Below are 22,879 nucleotides of genomic sequence, written 5' to 3' on the forward strand. Positions count from 1 at the left end.
AGTAGTGCCAGGGGGGCGGTAAATGACAGCTACTCTAAGATGGACTGGTTGGAAAAGGCGTATGGCATGGACCTCAAATGTAGAGAATGTAAGGGATGGTTCTGGTGGTATGAGTTGGTAGGAGTAACTAGAAGGTAAAAGGACCCCAACACCACCCCCATGGCGACCCCCATGACGTCCATAGAAAAAAATCACCCAGCTCACCTCTTACACCACTGCAAAAATATTTAAAGGGTCCTTTATAACGGTGCTATGGTGCCAGTATTACCAGGTTTTGTTAAATATATGATACTGCTGTGTTAAAGGTACACTTCATGGCCAAACATCATGTGGATATCTCTAATTGTGTCTGCCGCACCCATTGCAGGTGTATAAAAGCCACTAATATAGCCACTCAGTCTCCATAGACACACATGAGCAGTAGAGTGGGTCATAGCAAAGAGCTCAGTGACTTTCAGCATGGCACTGTCATTGAATTCCACCTTACCAGCAAGTTGGGTAATTTCTGTCCCCCTACAGATGCCCCTACTCACCTGTAAGTGGGAATGTCTGGGAGCAACCACAGCTCAGTAGGCCACACAAGCTCACAGAACGTATTGCTTGCAATATTCACTACCATGTTGCTTCAGCACAAGACTTGTTCATCAGGTGCCTCATGGATTGGGGTTTGTATCACACACAAGCCTCAGATCACCATGTGCAATGCCAGGCATTGGCTGGAGTGGTGCATAGCACATTGGACTCTGAAACAATAGAAACACGCTTAGTGGAGTGACGAAGCATGTTTCACCGCCAGGCAGTCCTATGGATGCCATGGTAACGCCTCCTGTCAGAATGTGTACTGCCACCTGGAATATTTGGTGGAGGAGGAACAGTGGTCAGGGTTTGGTACAGCATACAGTGACATTCTACAGCATTATATGCTTCTACCTTTGTAGCAACAATTTGGGGATAGCCCATTCCTTTATCAGCATAGCCCTGTCCTCTTGCAGTTCCCCCATGCACAAAGTGAGGCGCCTCAGAAATGGTTTGTTGTGAGAGAACTTGACGCCCCTGACCTTAACCACATCGAACACACTTGAGGTGAATTAGAATGCCGACTGCAAGCTGGGCCTTATCAGCCACTATCACTGACCAACTTCACTAAGGTAGGGATATATCAAACCTTCTAAAGAGGACAAGTGAAGGTGTTGCACAAAGAATCCAATCACATTCTAGCTATCTTTTTTTCTAGTACAGTCAATAAAATGATAGCTGGAATCTGATTGGTTACTATGGGCGATCGTTCCACTTGTCCCCTTTAGAAGATAATCTCCCTGTAATGTGCTTATGGCTGATATACCCCACTGCCATGTTCCAAAATCTAGCTGAAAGCCTTCTCTAATGACTGGTGCCTGTTATAGCAGCAAAGGAGGGTCCAACTCACTTTTTTGGCATTTTTTTAGGGGATGTAGTTAAAATGCCGGCTGTCAGGATCCTGGCCCATAGGGCTATTCCCACTCACGGGTGTCCACGACACCCATAGAGTGGGAATAGACCCTGTGGCGAGCCTGCATTGGGACTCCTAGCGATCGCCCCATTGCCGGCATTCTAGCCTGCCAGGATGCTGCTGTCAGGATATTGACAGCCGGCATCCTGTCCGCCGGTATAACATATCTCACCCGCTTTTTAGAGTGAGATGTTCAGCAAGCTCATATGGGTGTAATATGTTCCGTTGTCCACGTACATGGGTGCGTTACTACACTAGCATTCCTAGAAAATCCATTATTTCATATTTTTCGTTAATGTTGAAATTGTCCTATGCAAATTGTGTGAATGTCATTATGTAACATAAGGCTGACCTTATTATGGAGGTGTATTTATTTTAGGTTTTCCAGAAACCGATGGCAGATTCCGGAGTCCTGAATGAGGCTGAAATGGGTCTGATATTTGTCAACTGGAGAGAGCTCATTATGTCCAACACAAAGTTACTCAAGTGAGTACAATGCTTATTTGAAGCTGGTAAAAGTCTTATTTAGGTGCAGAATGCACAGATGGTCGGGAAAGTGCATTTCTGTCACTCGGCAGTGCTCCTATATGTCTGCCTGCTTGTCTTCCAAGCGCATTTCAGGAAGCAGCTGTGCGCACAGTCTATGCATAGGTTGGAATTCGGTAAAACATCAAGGTCCAACCCTACTAATCAATTGAGAATCGCCCCCTTCAGGTTCTCCTAAAATATTTCTTAGTTTAGCTTACTTTATGCCTTAAATTTGTAATGATTAACAGGTGTCACTTTTTTGTGTGTTAATGTTTTCGTTACATTGGTCTGAAATGTGCGGAATGCGTCAAAGTTTTGGAGACTCCAAGCCATTTCACAAGGTGGAAAAATGGTTGTATGCCCTCCAGCAATGCATTTCATGCCCTCTTCAATTATTCATTTTATTTAACTATTCCCTCCCCTAAGTGGAAATGTACTTTATGCACAAAAGTTGTGGCAACTTATTGTATATGCGCTTGTCAAGGTACAACCCCAAGTTTCATCTGTCTGTCCCCAGTGACTGGAACCACCAGCCGTTTCCAAAACATCTTGTGGCCCACAGTAGAATGTTACATTACTCTGTGTTTTAATATTCATTAAAAGACCCTCTTAAGAATTTTGCATCTTAAGGTACATAAACACTTGGTGATTCCCTCCATTTCCCTTGAACTTTCCAGTGTCTTTGGACAAACGATATTGAGCATACTCACTGAATGATATTACTAATGAACGACAAACGATATACCATAGTCGTCCACACTAGGCTGAAAGGAGGGAAATTTAAATATTGGGCGGGCATTAAAGGCATTATCGTTCATCGTTCGCGGTGTACACACTGAGCTATATGCACCGTGGCGTGAACCATATAGCCAATATTGAGCTGCATGCACAGCTGACAGCAACCCTCGATCGACAGGTGTGCGCTTCGTTCGTCGCTCGTAGGGTACACACTGTGCGATATTTTAGTCAATATCGCTCAGAAGGGAGAAAATTAGCGATATTGACTAAAATATCGCACAGTGTGTATGCACCTTTAGTGTATAGAATAAGGGATACAGTCATTAGGTCGACCACTATTGGTCAACATGCATTAGGTCGACAGGGTCACTAGGTTGACATGTACTAGGTCGACAGTTCAAAAGGCTGACATGAGTTTTTCACACACTTTTTGTAACTTTTTCATACTTTATGATCCACGTGGACTACAGTTGGGAACGGTAACCTGTGCTGAGCGCAGTGAGGCACCTTGCCCGAAGAATGGCGAGCGGACACAGTGCACTAATTGGGGTTCCCCGTCACTGTACGAAGAAAAGGACACCAAAAAAAGTTTTTTTCAAAATCATGTCGACCTTTTGACCTGTCGATCTAGTACATGTCAACCTAGTGACCCTGTCGACCTAATGCATGTTGACCAATTGTGGTCGACCTAAGTTGTGTCGACCCATACCCATAGAATAATAGCATTTTGTTCCACATAGGATGACTTTCACTGTACACTCCGTGGATGAAGCCATAATGATGGTCCGAATGAAAACTATATAGACTTATCAATTCACTATGAATTAGTGTCATAGCTGTGACATAAGGCACAGAGTGATGTCATTAGACTGCCTGAGTGATGTCATTGAGATGTAGGGAATGGTTCTGTCTACAAAATGTATACATTGGATTAGTGTCTCATACCTCAAGGATATCATATGTAACGTACTGGTCTATCCATAAGGTGTAAATAAATATTGGTTCAGACCAAAGAATGTCTTCATTCACCGTGTACAGGTGGATATGATCTTTTTTGTTTATTTAACACTAAGGAGTCGATTCAGTTGATTGGTGCATGTGTGTGTGTGGGTGTGTGTATATATATATATATATATATATATATATATATTTCTCTATCGTCCTAGTGGATGCTGGGGTTCCTGAAAGGACCATGGGGGATAGCGGCTCCGCAGGAGACAGGGCACAAAAAGTAAAGCTTTCCGATCAGGTGGTGTGCACTGGCTCCTCCCCCTATGACCCTCCTCCAAGCCTCAGTTAGATTTTTGTGCCCGGCCGAGAAGGGTGCAATCTAGGTGGCTCTCCTAAAGAGCTGCTTAGAAAAGTTTAGCTTAGGTTTTTTATTTTACAGTGAGTCCTGCTGGCAACAGGATCACTGCAACGAGGGACTTAGGGGAGAAGAAGTGAACTCACCTGCGTGCAGGATGGATTGGCTTCTTGACTACTGGACATCAGCTCCAGAGGGACGATCACAGGTACAGCCTGGATGGTCACCGGAGCCTCGCCGCCGGCCCCCTTGCAGATGCTGAAACAAGAAGAGGTCCAGAATCGGCGGCAGAAGACTCCTCAGTCTTCTAAAGGTAGCGCACAGCACTGCAGCTGTGCGCCATTTTCCTCTCAGCACACTTCACACGGCAGTCACTGAGGGTGCAGGGCGCTGGGAGGGGAGCGCCCTGGGAGGCAAATGAAAACCTATTTGGCTAAAAAATACCTCACATATAGCCTCCGGGGGCTATATGGAGATATTTAACCCCTGCCAGAATCCACTAAAGAGCGGGAGACGAGCCCGCCGTAAAAGGGGCGGGGCCTATCTCCTCAGCACACAGCGCCATTTTCCTTACACAGCTCCGCTGGTCAGGACGGCTCCCAGGTCTCTCCCCTGCACTGCACTACAGAAACAGGGTAAAACAAGAGAGGGGGGGCAAAATAGTGGCAAAAATTATATTATAAAAGCAGCTATACAGGGAGCACTTATTATAAGGCTATCCCTGTCATATATAGCGCTTTGGTGTGTGCTGGCAGACTCTCCCTCTGTCTCCCCAAAGGGCTAGTCGGGTCCTGTCTTCGTTAAGAGCATTCCCTGTGTGTCTGCTGTGTGTCGGTACGTGTGTGTCGACATGTATGAGGACGATATTGGTGTGGAGGCGGAGCAATTGCCAAATATGGGGATGTCACCTCCTAGGGGGTCGACACCAGAATGGATGCCTTTATTTATGGAATTACGGGATAGTGTCAACACGCTAAAGCAGTCGTTTGACGACATGAGACGGCCGGACAATCAATTAGTGCCTGTCCAGGCGCCTCAAACACCGTCAGGGGCTGTAAAACGCCCTTTGCCTCAGTCGGTCGACACAGACCCAGACACAGGCACTGATTCCAGTGGCGACGGTGACGAATCAACCGTATTTTCCAGTAGGGCCACACGTTATATGATTTTGGCAATGAAGGAGGCGTTACATTTAGCTGATACTACAGGTACCACTAAACAGGGTATTATGTGGGGTGTGAAAAAACTACCTATAGTTTTTCCTGAATCAGAAGAACTAAATGAGGTGTGTGATGAAGCGTGGGTTGCCCCCGATAAAAAGATGCTAATTTCAAAGAAGTTATTGGCTTTATACCCTTTCCCGCCAGAGGTTAGGGCGCGCTGGGAAACACCTCCTAGGGTGGACAAGGCGCTCACGCGCTTATCTAAACAAGTGGCGTTACCCTCTCCTGAGACGGCCGCACTTAAAGATCCAGTAGATAGGAGGATGGAAAATATCCAAAAAAGTATATACACACATACAGGTGTTATACTACGACCAGCTATAGCGACAGCCTGGATGTGCAGTGCTGGAGTAGCTTGGTCAGAGTCCCTGATTGAAAATATTGATACCCTGGATAGGGACAATGTTTTACTGTCTTTAGAGCAAATAAAGGATGCATTTCTTTATATGCGTAATACACAGAGGGATATCTGCACACTGGCATCACGGGTAAGTGCTATGTCCATTTCGGCCAGAAGAAGTTTATGGACGCGACAGTGGTCAGGCGATGCGGACTCAAAACGGCATATGGAAGTTTTGCCGTATAAAGGGGAGGAGTTATTTGGAGTCGGTCTATCAGATTTGGTGGCCACGGCTACAGCCGGGAAATCCACCTTTTTACCTCAAGTTACTCCCCAACAGAAAAAGACACCGATTTTTCAACCGCAGCCCTTTCGTTCCTTTAAAAACAAGAGAGCAAAGGGATATTCATATCTGCCACGAGGCAGAGGAAGGGGGAAGAGACAGCAACAGGCAGCTCCTTCCCAGGAACAGAAGCCCTCCCCCGCTTTTACAAAAGCCTCAGCATGACGCTGGGGCTTCTCAAGCGGACTCGGGGGCGGTGGGCGGTCGTCTCAAGAATTTCAGCGCGCAGTGGGCTCTCTCGCAGGTAGATCCCTGGATCCTGCAGATAATATCTCAGGGATACAGGTTGGAACTAGAGACAGATCCACCTCGCCGTTTCCTGAAGTCTGCTTTACCAACGTCCCCCTCCGAAAGGGAGACGGTCTTGGAAGCCATTCACAAGCTGTACTCTCAGCAGGTGATAGTCAAGGTACCTCTTCTACAACAAGGAAAGGGGTATTATTCCACTCTATTTGTGGTACCGAAGCCGGATGGCTCGGTAAGACCTATTCTAAATCTGAAGTCATTGAACCTGTACATAAAGAAGTTCAAGTTCAAGATGGAGTCACTCAGAGCAGTGATAGCGAACCTGGAAGAAGGGGACTTTATGGTATCCTTGGACATCAAGGATGCGTACCTCCACGTTCCAATTTACCCCTCACACCAGGGGTACCTCAGGTTCGTCGTACAAAACTGTCACTATCAGTTTCAGACGCTGCCGTTCGGATTGTCCACGGCACCTCGGGTCTTTACAAAGGTAATGGCCGAGATGATGATTCTTCTTCGAAGAAAAGGCGTATTAATTATCCCATTCTTGGACGATCTCCTGATAAGGGCAAGGTCCAGAGAACAGCTAGAGATGGGATTAGCACTGTCTCAAGAAGTGCTAAAACAGCACGGGTGGATTCTGAATATTCCAAAATCCCAGTTAATGCCAACAACTCGTCTGCTGTTCCTAGGGATGATTCTGGACACGGTTCAGAAAAAGGTTTTTCTCCCGGAGGAAAAAGCCAAGGAGTTATCCGAGCTTGTCAGGAACCTCCTAAAACCAGGAAAGGTGTCTGTACATCAATGCACAAGAGTCCTGGGAAAAATGGTGGCTTCTTACGAAGCAATTCCATTCGGCAGATTCCACGCAAGAATTTTCCAGAGGGATCTGTTGGACAAATGGTCAGGGTCGCATCTTCAGATGCACCAGCGGATAACCCTGTCTCCAAGGACAAGGGTATCTCTTCTGTGGTGGTTGCAGAGTGCTCATCTATTGGAGGGCCGCAGATTCGGCATACAGGATTGGATCCTGGTGACCACGGACGCCAGCCTGAGAGGCTGGGGAGCAGTCACACAAGGAAGAAACTTCCAGGGAGTGTGGACGAGCCTGGAAACGTCTCTTCACATAAACATTCTGGAACTAAGAGCAATCTACAATGCTCTAAGCCAGGCAGAACCTCTGCTTCAGGGAAAACCGGTGTTGATCCAGTCGGACAACATCACGGCAGTCGCCCATGTGAACAGACAGGGCGGCACAAGAAGCAGGAGTGCAATGGCAGAAGCTGCAAGGATTCTTCGCTGGGCAGAGAATCATGTGATAGCACTGTCAGCAGTGTTCATCCCGGGAGTGGACAACTGGGAAGCAGACTTCCTCAGCAGACACGACCTTCACCCGGGAGAGTGGGGACTTCATCCAGAAGTCTTCCACATGCTGGTAACCCGTTGGGTAAGACCAATGGTGGACATGATGGCGTCTCGCCTCAACAAAAAACTGGACAGGTATTGCGCCAGGTCAAGAGATCCGCAGGCAATAGCTGTGGACGCGCTGGTAACGCCTTGGGTGTACCAGTCGGTGTATGTGTTTCCTCCTCTGCCTCTCATACCAAAAGTATTGAGAATTATACGGCAAAGAGGCGTAAGAACGATACTAGTGGTTCCGGATTGGCCAAGAAGGACTTGGTACCCGGAACTTCAAGAGATGATCACGGAAGATCCGTGGCCTCTACCTCTAAGGAGGGACTTGCTTCAGCAGGGTCCCTGTCTGTTTCAAGACTTACCGCGGCTGCGTTTGACGGCATGGCGGTTGAACGCCGGATCCTAAATGAAAAAGGCATGCCGGAAGAAGTCATTCCTACTTTGATTAAAGCAAGGAAGGAAGTAACCGTGCAACATTATCACCGCATTTGGCGAAAATATGTTGCGTGGTGCGAGGATCGGAGTGCTCCGACGGAGGAATTTCATCTGGGTCGATTCCTACATTTCCTGCAATCAGGATTGTCTATGGGTCTCAAATTGGGATCTATTAAGGTTCAAATTTCGGCCCTGTCGATTTTCTTCCAGAAAGAATTGGCTTCAGTCCCTGAAGTCCAGACTTTTGTTAAGGGAGTGCTGCATATACAGCCTCCTGTGGTGCCTCCAGTGGCACCGTGGGATCTCAATGTGGTTTTGGACTTTCTAAAATCTCATTGGTTTGAACCACTAAAAAATGTGGATTTGAAATATCTCACATGGAAAGTGACCATGCTACTAGCCCTGGCTTCGGCCAGGAGAGTGTCAGAACTGGCAGCTTTATCTTACAAAAGCCCATATCTGATTTTCCATTCGGACAGGGCGGAACTGCGGACTCGTCCGCATTTTCTCCCTAAGGTGGTGTCAGCATTTCATCTGAACCAGCCTATTGTAGTGCCTGCGGCTACAAGTGACTTGGAGGACTCCAAGTTACTGGACGTTGTCAGAGCATTGAAAATATATATTGCAAGGACAGCTGGAGTCAGAAAATCTGACTCGTTGTTTATATTGTATGCACCCAACAAGATGGGTGCTCCTGCGTCTAAGCAGACGATTGCTCGTTGGATCTGTAGCACAATCCAACTTGCACATTCTGTGGCAGGCCTGCCACAGCCTAAATCTGTAAAGGCCCACTCCACAAGGAAGGTGGGTTCATCTTGGGCGGCTGCCCGAGGGGTCTCGGCATTACAACTTTGCCGAGCAGCTACGTGGTCAGGGGAGAACACGTTTGTAAAAATTTTACAAATTTGATACTCTGGCTAAGGAGGACCTGGAGTTCTCTCATTCGGTGCTGCAGAGTCATCCGCACTCTCCCGCCCGTTTGGGAGCTTTGGTATAATCCCCATGGTCCTTTCAGGAACCCCAGCATCCACTAGGACGATAGAGAAAATAAGAATTTACTTACCGATAATTCTATTTCTCGGAGTCCGTAGTGGATGCTGGGCGCCCATCCCAAGTGCGGATTATCTGCAATAATTGTACATAGTTATTGTTAACTAATTCGGGTTATTGTTGTAGGGAGCCATCTTTCAGAGGCTCCTCTGTTATCATACTGTTAACTGGGTTTAGATCACAAGTTGTACGGTGTGATTGGTGTGGCTGGTATGAGTCTTACCCGGGATTCAAAATTCCTCCCTTATTATGTACGCTCGTCCGGGCACAGTACCTAACTGAGGCTTGGAGGAGGGTCATAGGGGGAGGAGCCAGTGCACACCACCTGATCGGAAAGCTTTACTTTTTGTGCCCTGTCTCCTGCGGAGCCGCTATCCCCCATGGTCCTTTCAGGAACCCCAGCATCCACTACGGACTCCGAGAAATAGAATTATCGGTAAGTAAATTCTTATTATATATTGCAAAAAAAGGGGGATAAGGGTTTCAGCGACCAACGGTGTCTAGTAAAATATGATAAATATGAGGAGACTTACTGGATACGTAAAAAATAACAATATATTTATTTATACAACAATAAAACCAAGGTATAATATAAAACCAACTATAATGAATGTCAGGGTGGGTTAAAAGCCGGAGGACGTATGCTATTAATTAATAACAGATAAAAGGATTACTAAAAAAAAAAAATACATATAATAAAAAGGCAGTAAATGGTAAAATATCCAATAAAAGAGTGCTGCTTATCTTTTTAAAAAGTGGAGAGTCAATGGAGGTACACCCAACGCGTTTCGTCACTCAGACTTCATCAAGGGGTATGGGACTACTGAACAGGCACTCTTATTTATAGCACATGTAATTAAGAATGGATAATTGTGACATCACTTCCTGTAAGGACTGATACTATTGCTCCATGTAAGTTTTTTAACACAGGCATAAGAAAGACGTAGTATACTAAATGACAACCTCATAGAACTTATTAAAAAGAAAAAACGAGTTTTAGAATGTATAAAACATTAGAAAATCAGTCCGGGGACGGGCCCGACGTCACTTCCGCCCCACTTCCTTTGTAGGAGTCTTCTTATTGCGCGTGCGCATAAGCGCCACGCTTCCGGTCAGTGGATGAGTGTGTTTACGTTTCTCTGCCCCGCTTCCGCTATTGCCGTCGCGTCACTTCCGGTCGCGAACAGGATCCTCATCTGTAGCGTGTATAGGCTGGGCAGCTTGTCAATCATCGCGGCGGCCATTTTATAGACGATTTTGATATCTGGGACATGTAGCAGTGCTGGATTTCACTCTTTGACAGCTGGAATTGTCATCTATTATCAATCATTACTGCGGCCATTTTGTTGAAGTCTTTGACATCCAGTGAATATAACAGTGCAGAATTCCATTTCTCTATCGTCCTAAGTGGATGCTGGGGTTCCTGAAAGGACCATGGGGAATAGCGGCTCCGCAGGAGACAGGGCACAAAAGTAAAGCTTTTACAGGTCAGGTGGTGTGTACTGGCTCCTCCCCCTATGACCCTCCTCCAGACTCCAGTTAGATTTTTGTGCCCGGCCGAGAAGGGTGCAATTCTAGGTGGCTCTCATAAAGAGCTGCTTAGAGAGTTTAGCTTAGGTTTTTTATTTTACAGTGATTCCTGCTGGCAACAGGATCACTGCAACGAGGGACAGAGGGGAGAAGAAGTGAACTCACCTGCGTGCAGGATGGATTGGCTTCTTGGCTACTGGACATGAAGCTCCAGAGGGACGATCACAGGTACAGCCTGGATGGTCACCGGAGCCACGCCGCCGGCCCCCTCACAGATGCTGAAGCAAGAAGAGGTCCAGAATCGGCGGCTGAAGACTCCTGCAGTCTTCTTAAGGTAGCGCACAGCACTGCAGCTGTGCGCCATTTTCCTCTCAGCACACTTCACACGGCAGTCACTGAGGGTGCAGGGCGCTGGGGGGGGGGCGCCCTGGGAGGCAAATGAAAACCTTTAAAAAGGCTAAAAATACCTCACATATAGCCCCAGAGGCTATATGGAGATATTTACCCCTGCCTAAATGTACTAAATAGCGGGAGACGAGCCCGCCGGAAAAGGGGCGGGGCCTATCTCCTCAGCACACGGCGCCATTTTCTGTCACAGCTCCGCTGGTCAGGAAGGCTCCCAGGTCTCTCCCCTGCACTGCACTACAGAAACAGGGTATAACAGAGAGGGGGGGCAAAATAAATGGCAATATATTAATATAAAAGCAGCTATAAGGGAGCACTTAATCATAAGGCTATCCCTGTCATATATAGCGCTTTTTGGTGTGTGCTGGCAGACTCTCCCTCTGTCTCCCCAAAGGGCTAGTGGGTCCTGTCTTCGTATAGAGCATTCCCTGTGTGTCTGCTGTGTGTCGGTACGTGTGTGTCGACATGTATGAGGACGTTATTGGTGTGGAGGCGGAGCAATTGCCAAATATGAGGATGTCACCTTCTAGGGGGTCGACACCAGAATGGATGCCTTTATTTGTGGAATTACGGGATAGCGTCAACTCGCTTAAGCAGTCGTTTGCCGACATGAGGCGGCCGGACACTCAATTAGTGCCTGTCCAGGCGCCTCAAACACCATCAGGGGCTGTAAAACGCCCCTTGCCTCAGTCGGTCGACACAGACCCAGACACAGGCACTGATTCCGGTGGTGAAGGTGACGAATCAACCGTATTTTCCAGTAGGGCCACACGTTATATGATTTTGGCAATAAAGGAGATGTTACATTTAGCTGATACTACAGGTACCACTAAACAGGGTATTATGTGGGGTGTGAAAAAACTACCAGTAGTTTTTACCGAATCAGAAGAATTAAATGACGTGTGTGATGAAGCGTGGGGTGCCCCGATAAAAAACTGCTAATTTCAAAGAAGTTATTGGCTTTATACCCTTTCCCGCCAGAGGTTAGGGAGCGCTGGGAAACACCTCCTAGGGTGGACAAAGCGCTAACACGCTCATCAAAACAAGTGGCGTTACCCTCTCCTGAGATGGCCGCACTTAAAGATCCATCAGATAGGAGGATGGAAAATATCCAAAAAGGTATATACACACATGCAGGTGTTATACTACGACCAGCTATTGCGACTGCCTGGATGTGCAGTGCTGGGGTAGTTTGGTCAGAGTCCCTGATCGAAAATATTGATACCCTGGACAGGGACAATATTTTACTGTCGTTAGAACAAATAAAGGATGCATTTCTTTATATGCGTGATGCACAGAGAGATATCTGCACACTGGCATCACGGGTAAGTGCTATGTCCATTTCGGCCAGAAGAGCCTTATGGACACGACAGTGGACAGGCGATGCGTAGAGGAGTTATTTGGGGTCGGTCTATCGGATTTGGTGGCCACGGCTACGGCCGGGAAATCCACCTTTCTACCTCAAGTCACTCCCCAACAGAAAAAGGCACCGACCTTTCAACCGCAGCCCTTTCGTTCCTTTAAAAATAAGAGAGCAAAGGGCTATTCATATCTGCCACGAGGCAGAGGACGAGGGAAGAGACAGCAACAGGCAGCTCCTTCCCAGGAACAGAAGCCCTCCCCGGCTTCTACAAAAGCCTCAGCATGACGCTGGGGCTTCGCAAGCGGACTCGGGGGCGGTAGGCGGTCGTCTCAAGAATTACAGCGCGCAGTGGGCTCACTCGCAGGTAAATCCCTGGATCCTGCAGATAATATCTCAGGGGTACAGGTTGAAATTAGAGACAGAGCCACCTCGCCGTTTCCTGAAGTCTGCTTTACCAACGTCCCCCTCAGAAAGGGAGACGGTTTTGGAAGCCATTCACAAGCTGTATTCTCAGCAGGTGATAGTCAAGGTACCTCTTCTACAACAAGGGAAGGGGTATTATTCCACTCTTTTTGTGGTACCGAAGCCGGATGGCTCGGTAAGGCCTATTCTAAATCTGAAGTCCTTGAACCTGTACATAAAGAAGTTCAAGTTCAAGATGGAGTCACTCAGAGCAGTGATAGCGAACCTGGAAGAAGGGGACTTTATGGTATCCTTGGACATCAAGGATGCGTATCTCCACGTTCCAATTACCCCTCACACCAGGGGTACCTCAGGTTCGTTGTACAAAACTGTCACTATCAGTTTCAGACGCTGCCGTTTGGTTTGTCCACGGCACCTCGGGTCTTTACAAAGGTAATGGCCGAGATAATATTTCTTCTTCGAAGAAAAGGCGTATTAATTATCCCATACTTGGACGATCTCCTAATAAGGGCAAGGTCCAGAGAACAGCTAGAGATGGGTTTAGCACTATCTCAAGAGGTGCTAAAGCAGCATGGATGGATTCTGAATTTTCCAAAATCCCAATTAATGCCGACAACTCGTCTGCTGTTCCTGGGGATGATTCTGGACACAGTTCAGAAAAAGGTTTTTCTTCCCGAAGAAAAAGCCAAGGAGTTATCTGACCTGGTCAGGAACCTCCTAAAACCAGGAAAGGTGTCTGTACATCAATGCACAAGAGTCCTGGGAAAAAATGGTAGCTTCTTACGAAGCAATCCCTTTCGGCAGATTCCATGCAAAGGGATCTGTTGGACAAATGGTCAGGGTCGCATCTTCAGATGCACCTGCGGATAACCCTGTCGCCGAGGACAAGGGTATCCCTTCTGTGGTGGTTGCAGGAGGCTCATCTATTGGAGGGCCGCAGATTCGGCATGCAGGATTGGATCCTGGTGACCACGGAGGCCAGCCTGAGAGGCTGGGGAGCAGTCACACAGGGAAGAAATTTCCAGGGAGTGTGGTCGAGCCTGAAAAAGTCTCTTCACATAAGCATTCTGGAACTAAGAGCAATCTACAATGCTCTAAGCCAGGCGGAACCTCTGCTTCAAGGAAGACCGGTGTTGATCCAGTCGGACAACATCACGGCAGTCGCCCATGTAAACAGACAGGGCGGCACAAGAAGCAGGAGGGCAATGGCAGAAGCTGCCAGGATCCTTCGCTGGGCGGAGAATCACGTGATAGCACTGTCAGCAGTATTCATCCCGGGCGTGGACAACTGGGAAGCAGACTTCCTCAGCAGACACGACCTTCACCCGGGAGAGTGGGGACTTCATCCAGAAGTTTTCCACATGCTATTAAACCGTTGGGTAAAACCAATGGTGGACATGATGGCGTCTCGCCTCAACAAAACACTGGACAGGTATTGCGCCAGGTCAAGAGATCCGCAGGCAATAGCTGTGGACGCGCTGGTAACACCTTGGGTGTACCAGTCGGTATATGTGTTTCCTCCTCTGCCTCTCATACCAAAGGTATTGAGGATTATACGGCAAAGAGGAGTAAGACTAGTGGCTCCGGATTGGCCAAGAAGGACTTGGTACCCGGAACTTCAAGAGATGGTCACGGACGATCCGTGGCCTCTACTTCTGAGAAGGGACCTGCTTCAGCAGGGTACTTGTCTTTTTCAAGACTTACCGCGGCTGCGTTTGACGGCATGGCGTTTGAATGCCAGATCCTAAAAGGAAAAGGCATTCCAGAAGAAGTCATTCCTACCTTGATAAAGGCAAGGAAGGAAGTCACCGCGAAGCATTATCGCCGTATTTGGCGAAAATATGTTGCGTGGTGCGAGCAGCGGAGTGATCCGATGGAGGAATTTCAACTGGGTCGTTTTCCTACATTTCCTGCAATCAGGATTGTCTATGGGTCTCAAATTGGGATATATTAAGGTTCAAATTTCGGCCCTATCAATATTCTTCCAAAAAGAATTGGCCTCAGTCCCTGAGGTCCAGATTTTTATCAAAGGAGTACTGCATATACAGCCTCCTGTGGTGCCTAAGGTGGCACCGTGGGATCTAAATGTAGTTTTAGATTTCCTCAAATCCAATTGGTTTGAACCACTAAAGAATGTGGATTTGAAATATCTCACATGGAAAGTGACTATGTTACTGGCCCTGGCTTCGGCCGGGAGAGTATCTGAACTGGCGGCTTTGTTTTATAAAAGCCCTTATTTAATTTTCCATTCGACATAGGGCAGAGCTGCGGACGCGTCCGCATTTTCTCCCTAAGGTGGTATCAGCGTTTCACCTGAACCAGCCTATTGTAGTGCCTGCGGCTACAGACGACTTGAAGGACTCCAAGTTGTTGGACGTTGTCAGAGCCTTAAAAATATACATTTAAAGGATGGCTGGAGTCAGAAAATCTGACTCGCTGTTTATACTGTATGCACCCAACAAGTTGGGTGCACCTGCTTCTAAGCAGTCGATTGCTCGTTGGATTTGTAACAAAATTCAACTTGTACATTCTGTGGCAGGCCTGCCACAGCCTAAATCTGTTAAGGCCCATTCCGCAAGGAAGGTGGGCTCATCTTGGGCGGCTGCCCGAGGGGTCTCGGCATTACAACTCTGCCGAGCAGCTACGTGGTCAGGGGAGAACACGTTTGTAAATTTTTACAAATTTGATACCCTGGCAAAGGAGGACCTGGAGTTCTCTCATTCGGTGCTGCAGAGTCATCCGCACTCTCCCGCCCGTTTGGGAGCTTTGGTATAATCCCCATGGTCCTTTCAGGAACCCCAGCATCCACTTAGGACGATAGAGAAAATAAGAATTTACTTACCGATAATTCTATTTCTCGGAGTCCGTAGTGGATGCTGGGCGCCCATCCCAAGTGCGGATTATCTGCAATACTTGTACATAGTTATTGTTAACTAATTCGGGTTATTGTTTAGGAAGCCATCTTTCAGAGGCTCCTCTGTTATCATACTGTTAACTGGGTTTAGATCACAAGTTGTACGGTGTGATTGGTGTGGCTGGTATGAGTCTTACCCGGGATTCAAAATCCTCCCTTATTGTGTACGCTTGTCCGGGCACAGTACCTAACTGGAGTCTGGAGGAGGGTCATAGGGGGAGGAGCCAGTACACACCACCTGACCTGTAAAAGCTTTACTTTTGTGCCCTGTCTCCTGCGGAGCCGCTATTCCCCATGGTCCTTTCAGGAACCCCAGCATCCGCTACGGACTCCGAGAAATAGAATTATCGGTAAGTAAATTCTTATTTTTGGAAACAGCGCACATATATAAAAGTAGAAATAAAGAAATGCATATGTTAGTGTCTATTTTATTAAAAGATTTTTAATTATCATACTGTGATCTAATACTTTATATTGGGGGAGTCTGGTAATAATGTAAATGGCAATTGTTGCAGAAACGTGATGTTTCTACCCATATATCAAGGTGGAGAATACAGGTTAATTGTGGAGTTAATCCATATATTATATTTACACTAGTCGCTATGTAGCAAAAAAATATTTTAAATCCATTTTGGGCTTTAGGTGTAACAAATAACAATGTACCCGTCATATAGGCATAAGATTGAGGATAATTTTAGAAATGGTGATAGTCGGTGAAGATATATAAATTTAACCTGATATCCGACATTAGTTACGTGCATATGTGCTAGATAGTGTGGAATCATATTAAAGAGGATAAAACCAGTGAAAAGATGAAAATAATCAGTCATATACTAATTCTTAGTGACATATATAGATTGTGCATGTGTGTATGACTGATTGTGAAGATTGATAATGTGCTTAATTAATTATTATTATAATAAATTACTGTGCAGTGATGATTTTAACCGTGTATAAATATATTAGTATTATTCGGAGCCTGACAAGGCTCGCTCTTATACAGTACCCAATATTCGCAAGTAGTTACCCACTTTTCTCTAACGTCCTAGTGGATGCTGGGGACTCCGAAAGGACCATGGGGAATAGCGGCTCCGCAGGAGACTGGGCACAAAAGTAAAAAGCTTTAGGACTACCTGGTGTGCACTGGCTCCTCCCCCTATGACCCTCCTCCAAGCCTCAGTTAGATTTTTGTGCCCGAACGAGACGGGTGCAGGCTAAGGGGCTCTCCTGAGCTGCTTAGTGTAAAAGTTTAAAGTAGGTTTTTTATTTTCAGTGAGACCTGCTGGCAACAGGCTCACTGCATCGAGGGACTAAGGGGAGAAGAAGCGAACTCACCTGCGTGCAGAGTGGATTGGGCTTCTTAGGCTACTGGACATTAGCTCCAGAGGGACGATCACAGGCCCAGCCATGGATGGGTCCCGGAGCCGCGCCCCCGGCCCCCTTAGAGAGCCAGAAGAGTGAAGAGGTCCGGAAAATCAGCGGCAGAAGACGTCCTGTCTTCAATAAGGTAGCGCACAGCACCGCAGCTGTGCGCCATTGCTCTCAGCACACTTCACACTCCGGTCACTGAGGGTGCAGGGCGCTGGGGGGGGGGCGCCCTGAGACGCAATAAAAAACCTTTTTTTGGCAAAAAATACATCACATATAGCTCCTGGGCTATATGGATGCATTTAACCCCTGCCAATTTTTCCATTAAAAAGCGGGAGAAAGGCCGCCGTGAAGGGGGCGGAGCCTATCTCCTCAGCACACTGGCGCCATTTTTTCCTCACAGCTCCGTTGGAGGAAGGCTCCCTGACTCTCCCCTGCAGTCCTGCACTACAGAAACAGGGTAAAACAAGAGAGGGGGGGCACTAAATTGGCATATTAATATATACAGCAGCTATATTAGGGAAAAACACTTATATAAGGTTATCCCTGTATATATATAGCGCTCTGGTGTGTGCTGGCAAACTCTCCCTCTGTCTCCCCAAAGGGCTAGTGGGGTCCTGTCCTCTATCAGAGCATTCCCTGTGTGTGTGCTGTGTGTCGGTACGCTGTGTCGACATGTATGAGGAGGAAAATGGTGTGGAGGCGGAGCAATTGCCTGTGTTAGTGATGTCACCCCCTAGGGAGTCGACACCTGACTGGATGGTCTTATGGAAAGAATTACGTGATAGTGTCGGCACTTTACAAAAGACTGTTGACGACATGAGACAGCCGGCAAATCAGTTAAAACCTGTACAGGCGTCTCAAACACCGTCAGGGGCTATAAAACGCCCGTTACCTCAGGTCGATACAGACACTGACACGGACACTGACTCCAGTGTCGACGGTGAGGAAACAAACGTATTTTCCAGTAGGGCCACACGTTACATGATCACGGCAATGAAGGAGGTTTTGAACATTTCTGATACTACAAGTACCACAAAAAAGGGTATTATGTGGGGTGTGAAAAAACTACCCGTAGTTTTTCCTGAATCAGATTAATTAAATGAGGTGTGTGATGAAGCGTGGGTTTCCCCCGATAAAAAACTGCTAATTTCTAAAAAATTATTGGCATTATACCCTTTCCCGCCAGAGGTTAGGGCGCGTTGGGAAACACCCCCTAGAGTGGATAAGGCGCTCACACGCTTATCTAAACAAGTGGCGTTACCGTCTCCTGATACGGCCGCCCTCAAGGAACCAGCTGATAGGAAGCTGGAAAATATCCTAAAAAGTATATACACACATACTGGTATTATACTGCGACCAGCAATCGCCTCAGCCTGGATGTGCAGTGCTGGGGTGGCTTGGTCGGATTCCCTGACTGAAAATATTGATACCCTGGACAGGGACAATATATTATTGACTATAGAGCATTTAAAGGATGCATTTCTATATATGCGTGATGCACAGAGGGATATTTGCACTCTGGCATCAAGAGTAAGTGCGATGTCCATTTCTGCCAGAAGAGGGTTATGGACGCGACAGTGGTCAGGTGATGCGGATTCCAAACGGCATATGGAAGTATTGCCGTATAAAGGGGAGGAGTTATTTGGGGTCGGTCTATCGGACCTGGTGGCCACGGCAACGGCTGGGAAATCCACCTTTTTACCCCAAGTCACCTCACAGCAGAAAAAGATACCGTCTTTTCAGGCTCAGTCCTTTCGTCCCCATAAGGGCAAGCGGGCAAAAGGCCACTCATATCTGCCCCGGGGCAGAGGAAGGGGAAAAAGACTGCAGCAGACAGCCTCTTCCCACGAACAGAAGCCCTCCTTCTGCCAAGTCCTCAGCATGACGCTGGGGCCTTGCAAGCGGACTCAGGCAAGACGGTGGCTGCCCGTCTCAAGAATTTCAGCGCGCAGTGGGCTCACTCGCAAGTGGACCCCTGGATCCTGCAGGTAGTATCTCAGGGGTACAAATTGGAATTCGAGACGTCTCCCCCTCGCCGGTTCCTGAAGTCTGCTTTACCAACGTCTCCCCCCGACAGGGAGGCGGTATTGGAAGCCATTCACAAGCTGTATTCCCAGCAAGTGATAATCAAGGTACCCCTCCTACAACAGGGAAAGGGGTATTATTCCACGCTGTTTGTGGAACCGAAGCCGGACGGCTCGGTGAGACCCATTTTAAATCTGAAATCCTTGAACACTTACATAAAAAGGTTCAAGTTCAAGATGGAGTCACTCAGAGCAGTGATAGCGAACCTGGAATAAGGGGACTATATGGTGTCTCTGGACATCAAGGATGCTTACCTCCATGTCCCAATTTGCCCTTCTCACCAAGGGTACCTCAGGTTTGTGGTACAGAACTGTCACTATCAGTTTCAGACGCTGCCGTTTGGATTGTCCACGGCACCCCGGGTCTTTACCAAGGTAATGGCCGAAATGATGATTCTTCTTCGAAGAAAAGGCGTCTTAATTATCCCTTACTTGGACGATCTCCTGATAAGGGCAAGGTCCAGAGAACAGTTAGAGGTCGGAGTAGCACTATCTCAAGTAGTACTACGACAGCACGGATGGATTCTAAATATTCCAAAATCGCAGCTGATTCCGACGACACGTCTGCTGTTCCTAGGAATGATTCTGGACACAGTACAGAAAAAGGTGTTTCTCCCGGAAGAGAAAGCCAGGGAGTTATCCGACCTAGTCAGGAACCTCCTAAGACCAGGCCAAGTGTCAGTACATCAATGCACAAGGGTCCTGGGAAAGATGGTGGCTTCTTACGAAGCGATTCCATTCGGCAGATTCCACGCAAGAACTTTTCAGTGGGATCTGCTGGACAAATGGTCCGGATCGCATCTTCAAATGCATCAGCGGATAACCCTGTCTCCAAGGACAAGGGTGTCTCTCCTGTGGTGGTTACAGAGTGCTCATCTCCTAGAGGGCCGCAGATTCGGCATTCAGGATTGGGTCCTGGTGACCACGGATGCCAGCCTGAGGGGCTGGGGAGCAGTCACACAGGGAAGAAATTTCCAGGGCTTGTGGTCAAGCATGGAAACGTCACTTCACATAAATATCCTGGAACTCAGGGCCATTTACAATGCCCTAAGTCAGGCAAGACCTCTGCTTCAGGGTCAGCCGGTGTTGATCCAGTCGGACAACATCACGGCAGTCGCCCACGTAAACAGACAGGGCGGCACAAGAAGCAGGAGGGCAATGACGGAAGTGGCAAGGATTCTTCGCTGGGCGGAAAATCATGTGATAGCACTGTCAGCAGTGTTCATTCCGGGAGTGGACAACTGGGAAGCAGACTTCCTCAGCAGACACGATCTTCACCCGGGGGAGTGGGGACTTCACCCAGAAGTCTTCCACATGATTGTGAACCGTTGGGAAAAACCAAAGGTGGACATGATGGCGTCCCGCCTCAACAAAAAACTGGACAGATATTGCGCCAGGTCAAGGGACCCTCAGGCAATAGCTGTGGACGCTCTGGTAACACCGTGGGTGTACCAGTCAGTGTATGTGTTCCCTCCTCTTCCTCTCATACCAAAAGTACTGAGAATCATAAGAAGGAGAGGAGTAAAGACTATACTCGTGGCTCCGGATTGGCCAAGAAGGACTTGGTACCCGGAAATTCAAGAGATGCTCACGGAAGACCCGTGGCCTCTACCTCTAAGAAAGGACCTGCTCCAGCAGGGACCATGTCTGTTCCAAGACTTACCGCGGCTGCGTTTGACGGCATGGCGGTTGAACGCCGGATCCTGAAGGAAAAAGGCATTCCGGATGAAGTCATCCCTACCCTGATCAAAGCCAGGAAGGATGTGACCGTACAACATTATCACCGTATTTGGCGAAAATATGTTGCGTGGTGCGAGGCCAGGAAGGCCCCTACAGAGGAATTTCAACTGGGTCGATTCCTGCATTTCCTGCAAACAGGACTGTCTATGGGCCTAAAATTAGGGTCCATTAAGGTTCAAATTTCGGCCCTGTCAATATTCTTCCAAAAAGAACTAGCTTCTGTTCCTGAAGTTCAGACGTTTGTCAAGGGAGTACTGCATATACAGCCTCCTTTTGTGCCTCCAGTGGCACCTTGGGATCTCAATGTAGTTTTGGGGTTCCTAAAATCACATTGGTTTGAACCACTCACCACTGTGGACTTAAAATATCTCACATGGAAAGTGGTAATGCTGTTAGCCCTGGCTTCAGCCAGGCGTGTTTCAGAATTGGCGGCTTTATCCTATAAAAGCCCTTACCTAATTTTTCATACGGACAGGGCAGAATTGAGGACTCGTCCTCAATTTCTCCCTAAGGTGGTTTCAGCATTTCACTTAAACCAGCCTATTGTGGTGCCTGCGGCTACTAGGGACTTGGAGGATTCCAAGTTACTGGACGTAGTCAGGGCCCTAAAAATATATGTTTCCAGGACGGCTGGAGTCAGAAAATCTGACTCGCTGTTTATCCTGTATGCACCCAACAAGCTGGGTGCTCCTGCTTCTAAGCAGACTATTGCTCGTTGGATTTGTAGTACAATTCAGCTTGCACATTCTGTGGCAGGCCTGCCACAGCCAAAATCTGTAAAAGCCCATTCCACAAGGAAAGTGGGCTCATCTTGGGCGGCTGCCCGAGGGGTCTCGGCTTTACAACTTTGCCGAGCAGCTACTTGGTCAGGGGCAAACACGTTTGCTAAATTCTACAAATTTGATACCCTGGCTGAGGAGGACCTGGAGTTCTCTCATTCGGTGCTGCAGAGTCATCCGCACTCTCCCGCCCGTTTGGGAGCTTTGGTATAATCCCCATGGTCCTTTCGGAGTCCCCAGCATCCACTAGGACGTTAGAGAAAATAAGAATTTACTTACCGATAATTCTATTTCTCATAGTCCGTAGTGGATGCTGGGCGCCCATCCCAAGTGCGGATTGTCTGCATTACTTGTACATAGTTATTGTTACAAAAATCGGGTTATTGTTGTTGTGAGCCATCTTTTCAGAGGCTCCTTCTGTTATCATGCTGTTAACTGGGTTCAGATCACAAGTTGTACGGTGTGATTGGTGTGGCTGGTATGAGTCTTACCCGGGATTCAAAATCCTTCCTTATTGTGTACGCTCGTCCGGGCACAGTATCCTAACTGAGGCTTGGAGGAGGGTCATAGGGGGAGGAGCCAGTGCACACCAGGTAGTCCTAAAGCTTTTTACTTTTGTGCCCAGTCTCCTGCGGAGCCGCTATTCCCCATGGTCCTTTCGGAGTCCCCAGCATCCACTACGGACTATGCGAAATAGAATTATCGGTAAGTAAATTCTTATTGTTACTGATTGGGCCCAACACTGCTTAGCTTCCAAGATCGGACGGGATTGGGCGTAAGACCAGTGCGGTATGACTGTACCATATAGTGAAATTAGTCAGGCACATACTATTAAAGATTTTTATTAGGATAATTAGCAACTATATACAGTGTTTTACATATAGTGATAATCGGAGAAATAAATCCGATGAAGTGAATCGTGCTTGGAAAAGGAAGAAGTAGCTTGTCTGCATCCAGAAGAGTTTTGAAGGGGGTACTTCTCTCATAAGAATGGGGCGATCTCATATCCCTCATTGAAGCCCATGGGGTGTGCAGTTTTCAGTTGAAATATCCAGAACATCTATCTTTGGGAGAGCTTCTTGGCCAGATCTCCGCCTCTTTCGCCACTGGTCACGTGTTCGATGGCTTTAAAGGTCATCTCTTCTGGATTGGAATT

The 22,879-nt window shown here is 47.5% G+C and overlaps 1 protein-coding gene across 7 annotated transcripts in view; it reads left to right on the forward strand.

The window, feature by feature from the left end:
* ITSN2 (intersectin 2) overlaps positions 1-22,879 on the forward strand; it is a 398,370-nt gene that overhangs the window by 343,456 nt on the left and 32,035 nt on the right. For all 7 annotated transcript variants that reach the window (XM_063915271.1, XM_063915270.1, XM_063915272.1 and 4 more), the window contains one exon: positions 1,869-1,975. In XM_063915271.1, the coding sequence (XP_063771341.1) occupies positions 1,869-1,975 (107 nt within the window). The remainder of the gene's footprint in view (positions 1-1,868; positions 1,976-22,879) is intronic.

This window comes from Pseudophryne corroboree, chromosome 4, assembly GCF_028390025.1.
Source record: "Pseudophryne corroboree isolate aPseCor3 chromosome 4, aPseCor3.hap2, whole genome shotgun sequence".
Taxonomy (NCBI): Eukaryota; Metazoa; Chordata; class Amphibia; order Anura; family Myobatrachidae; genus Pseudophryne; species Pseudophryne corroboree.